At 34.3% G+C, this 2,750-nt stretch overlaps 1 protein-coding gene across 1 annotated transcript; it reads right to left on the minus strand.

Annotated features, from left to right (window-relative positions):
- Positions 1 to 799: 799 nt before the first annotated feature.
- Positions 800 to 2,197, minus strand: LOC129297283 (uncharacterized). The gene is made up of 2 exons (XM_054935636.1): positions 1,682 to 2,197; positions 800 to 1,609 (listed from the first exon to the last, which is right to left on the minus strand). Exons 1-2 carry the CDS (start codon positions 2,195 to 2,197, stop codon positions 800 to 802), a joined length of 1,326 nt encoding a protein of 441 aa, XP_054791611.1.
- Between the last annotated feature and the right edge of the window lie 553 nt (positions 2,198 to 2,750).

A 2,750-nucleotide genomic window follows, 5' to 3' on the forward strand; every position in this document is an offset into this window, starting at 1 on the left:
CCTAATCAGAATATTTACTCTATCCTATAAAATAATCATATCACTAGAAAGCTAATATTATTTAGAAAATAACTATAAAATTAATTTTGTAATTAAATAAATTTTTAAATGCTAATCTAAACAGGAAAGTTAGAACATACCTGAAGAAAAAGAAAATAATACCCCCTTATGAGAAAACGCCGAGCAATGTGAGAGGAAGAGAGAAAAATAATATAAAAATGAGATTTTGGGTCCCAAAATTATATTAAAAAAAACTATAGGTCTGAATTTAATTATTCAAACCTGTGGGCCATAAGTTGCAATTTTCTCTAAATTACATCTTAATCTCTCATGCTTCCTAATGCACATACCCCCTTCTTTTTATACATGAAGGCACCTCATCTTTTCCCTCATCTAACTAATGTGGGACTTAGAAACAACAACCTTCCACCCCTTTTTTTTGTTCCTTCTACCTTCTCTTTTTTTTAACACATACATAAAAAAATTATTTATGTATTATATCTTAACTAAATATTGCTTATGTGGTTTTAAATTTAAATTTTAAATTCATAATTAAATACCTAACCATAATATTATTTCTAAATAACCTCAAATAATATAAATTCCTATTATTATTTTTTTCTCAAAACCTAAATTCCACAATTTCTTTATTATATAAAAAATCAGGATGTTACACTTCATGGCAGCGAGAACAATGATAAACCTTCTTTTGTTGATGTTGAGACTCAATCCTCACATGACGCGGTCTACCAACTGGTCGAGATGTTCTAGGAGGCAGCAAAAAGGTTTGGTTCATGAGCTAAGACACTGTCAACGCATTTGGCTTTGGCATGTCATGGGTCTCAACAGGATGCATAGTGCCACTGTATATTTTCTCTTGTGAGCTATGAAGATAACATTTCTTGACATAGTTATACACATTACCATGCACTTCTTTAATGGCTGCACAAGCATGTGGGCAAGGAATGCCAGACATTTGCCAAACTTTGCATGTGCATTCCCTTAGTATCAGATTCACACATACATCTCCACACGGTGTCCGAACCAATGCAATATATGAGCCATACAGCTGAACTATCATAACTTCTGCCCTAAAAATATTTTCCTTCAACTTTGCTTCAACATTGGGACCAACTATGCTTTTCCACTTACTCATGGCTGCCTTACTTGCAAAAAATTTCTTGCTCAACTTGTCTCTATGCTCATTTATAAGAACACATATATTATGCCTCCTCTCCTTAAGAATCCATGCATTGAATGATTCAGCCAAGTTGGTTGTTATCTTATCCCATCTTCGAAATGGGAACAATGATAGTGCCCACCGATCAACATCGCCTTGATTTTCAACCCATCTTGGTAATTGTGGAGAGAACATCCTCAAATTTCTCATGGCTATATGAAATTCGTGCTCATGCCTTGCATAGGCAATGTAATCAAGCAACTTTAGTGCCTCTTCTTTGCTGTTCCTTCCCATTCCCCTACAAACGTTGTTAAACTCAAAGCTAAAATTCTCCTTAAAATGTCGATAGCAAAATGCATGTCTATCACCATCAAATATAGCTCGAACAGCACCAATAATAGCATTATTTCTATCAAAAACAATAGTTACCTGTAGCGAACCAAGGATATCTTTAATATTTTGAAGAAACCAAGTCTAATCATCATGAGTTTCACTCCCAACTATTGCAAAAGCTAATGGAAACAACTCATTATCGGCATCGTATGTTGAAGCTGCCAGTAAGGTGCCTTGATAAGGACCACTGAGGAAACATCCATCCACATATAAAATAGGCCTAGCCCCAAGCAAGAATCCTTTAATGGAACAATCATATTCAATAAATAAACGTTCAAATCTATTGTTCTCAGAAGCCACCCATTTTGCTATAGTGTCAGCATCAGTCTCCATTAGTCTATTACACAACCAAGGAACAAGCATATATGATTGGTCAGGAAGCCCATTTATTTCCACCAATGCCCTCTCTTTCGCTCTTAAAGCTCGACGATAAGTTAGACTTATGCCATAGTCTCTATATATGTCAGCTTTGATTTTATTGGGTCTTTTTTCCACATTAAAACTTACTGCATCATCAATTATAAACGAAGTCAGTGTGCACCTTGTACTGTAAGAAACTTCAAGGTCTTCTTGGGCAGAATGTAAGTGCTCATTCTTGAAAGTTGTTACACGAAGTAAGGGCATAGACTTCCTTAATGAATATGCTGTTATCTTCCATTGACATCCTTTTACCTTGCAAACTGAAATTATTTTATTTATGTTGTTCTTCACAAATTTATATTCAAACCTGTGTGCAATACTATACTTGTAGATTGCTTGTCTACAATCATCAGTACTCACAAAAATCTGCCCAGGTCCTACTAGAAAATCCTTCCACTTTATTGCATTTAGCTCAGGCATTGGTGTTGGGATACTTTGTATTGCACATGGTAGAACTTCAAGATCTTATGTAGCATGTGAATTCTCAGCTGAACATCCTACTCTGCATTTTCATTCAAATCATGTTTATTACTACCATCCATATTTATATTAGCATAATATTAAATATGCAACTATTAAAAAAACTCACCCATCAATTGAATCTCTTGTTGCCTCTGTACTTTGTTGTATCTTCCCAATTATGTACACATGAGCAAAATTATCATTCAATTTCATTAATTGATTTATCCCTTCATCATCTTTAAGGTCTAAAAGAGCATTGTAATCAAATTTTACTTTGTACTTCAATTCTATTCCA

Source organism: Prosopis cineraria, unplaced genomic scaffold, assembly GCF_029017545.1.
Source record: "Prosopis cineraria cultivar Desert tree isolate PC_DT_omini unplaced genomic scaffold, ASM2901754v1 PC488, whole genome shotgun sequence".
Lineage (NCBI taxonomy): Eukaryota > Viridiplantae > Streptophyta > Magnoliopsida > Fabales > Fabaceae > Prosopis > Prosopis cineraria.

Excerpts from the sequence above, each read along its gene's own strand:
- LOC129297283 (XM_054935636.1), bottom strand. The coding sequence starts at position 2,197 with ATGCCCTTACTTCGTGTAACAACTTTCAAGAATGAGCACTTACATTCT. Across the intron at positions 1,610-1,681 it reads TTCCATTAGCTTTTGCAATA|GTAACTATTGTTTTTGATAG; the intron begins GTTGGGAGTGAA and ends GGTTCGCTACAG.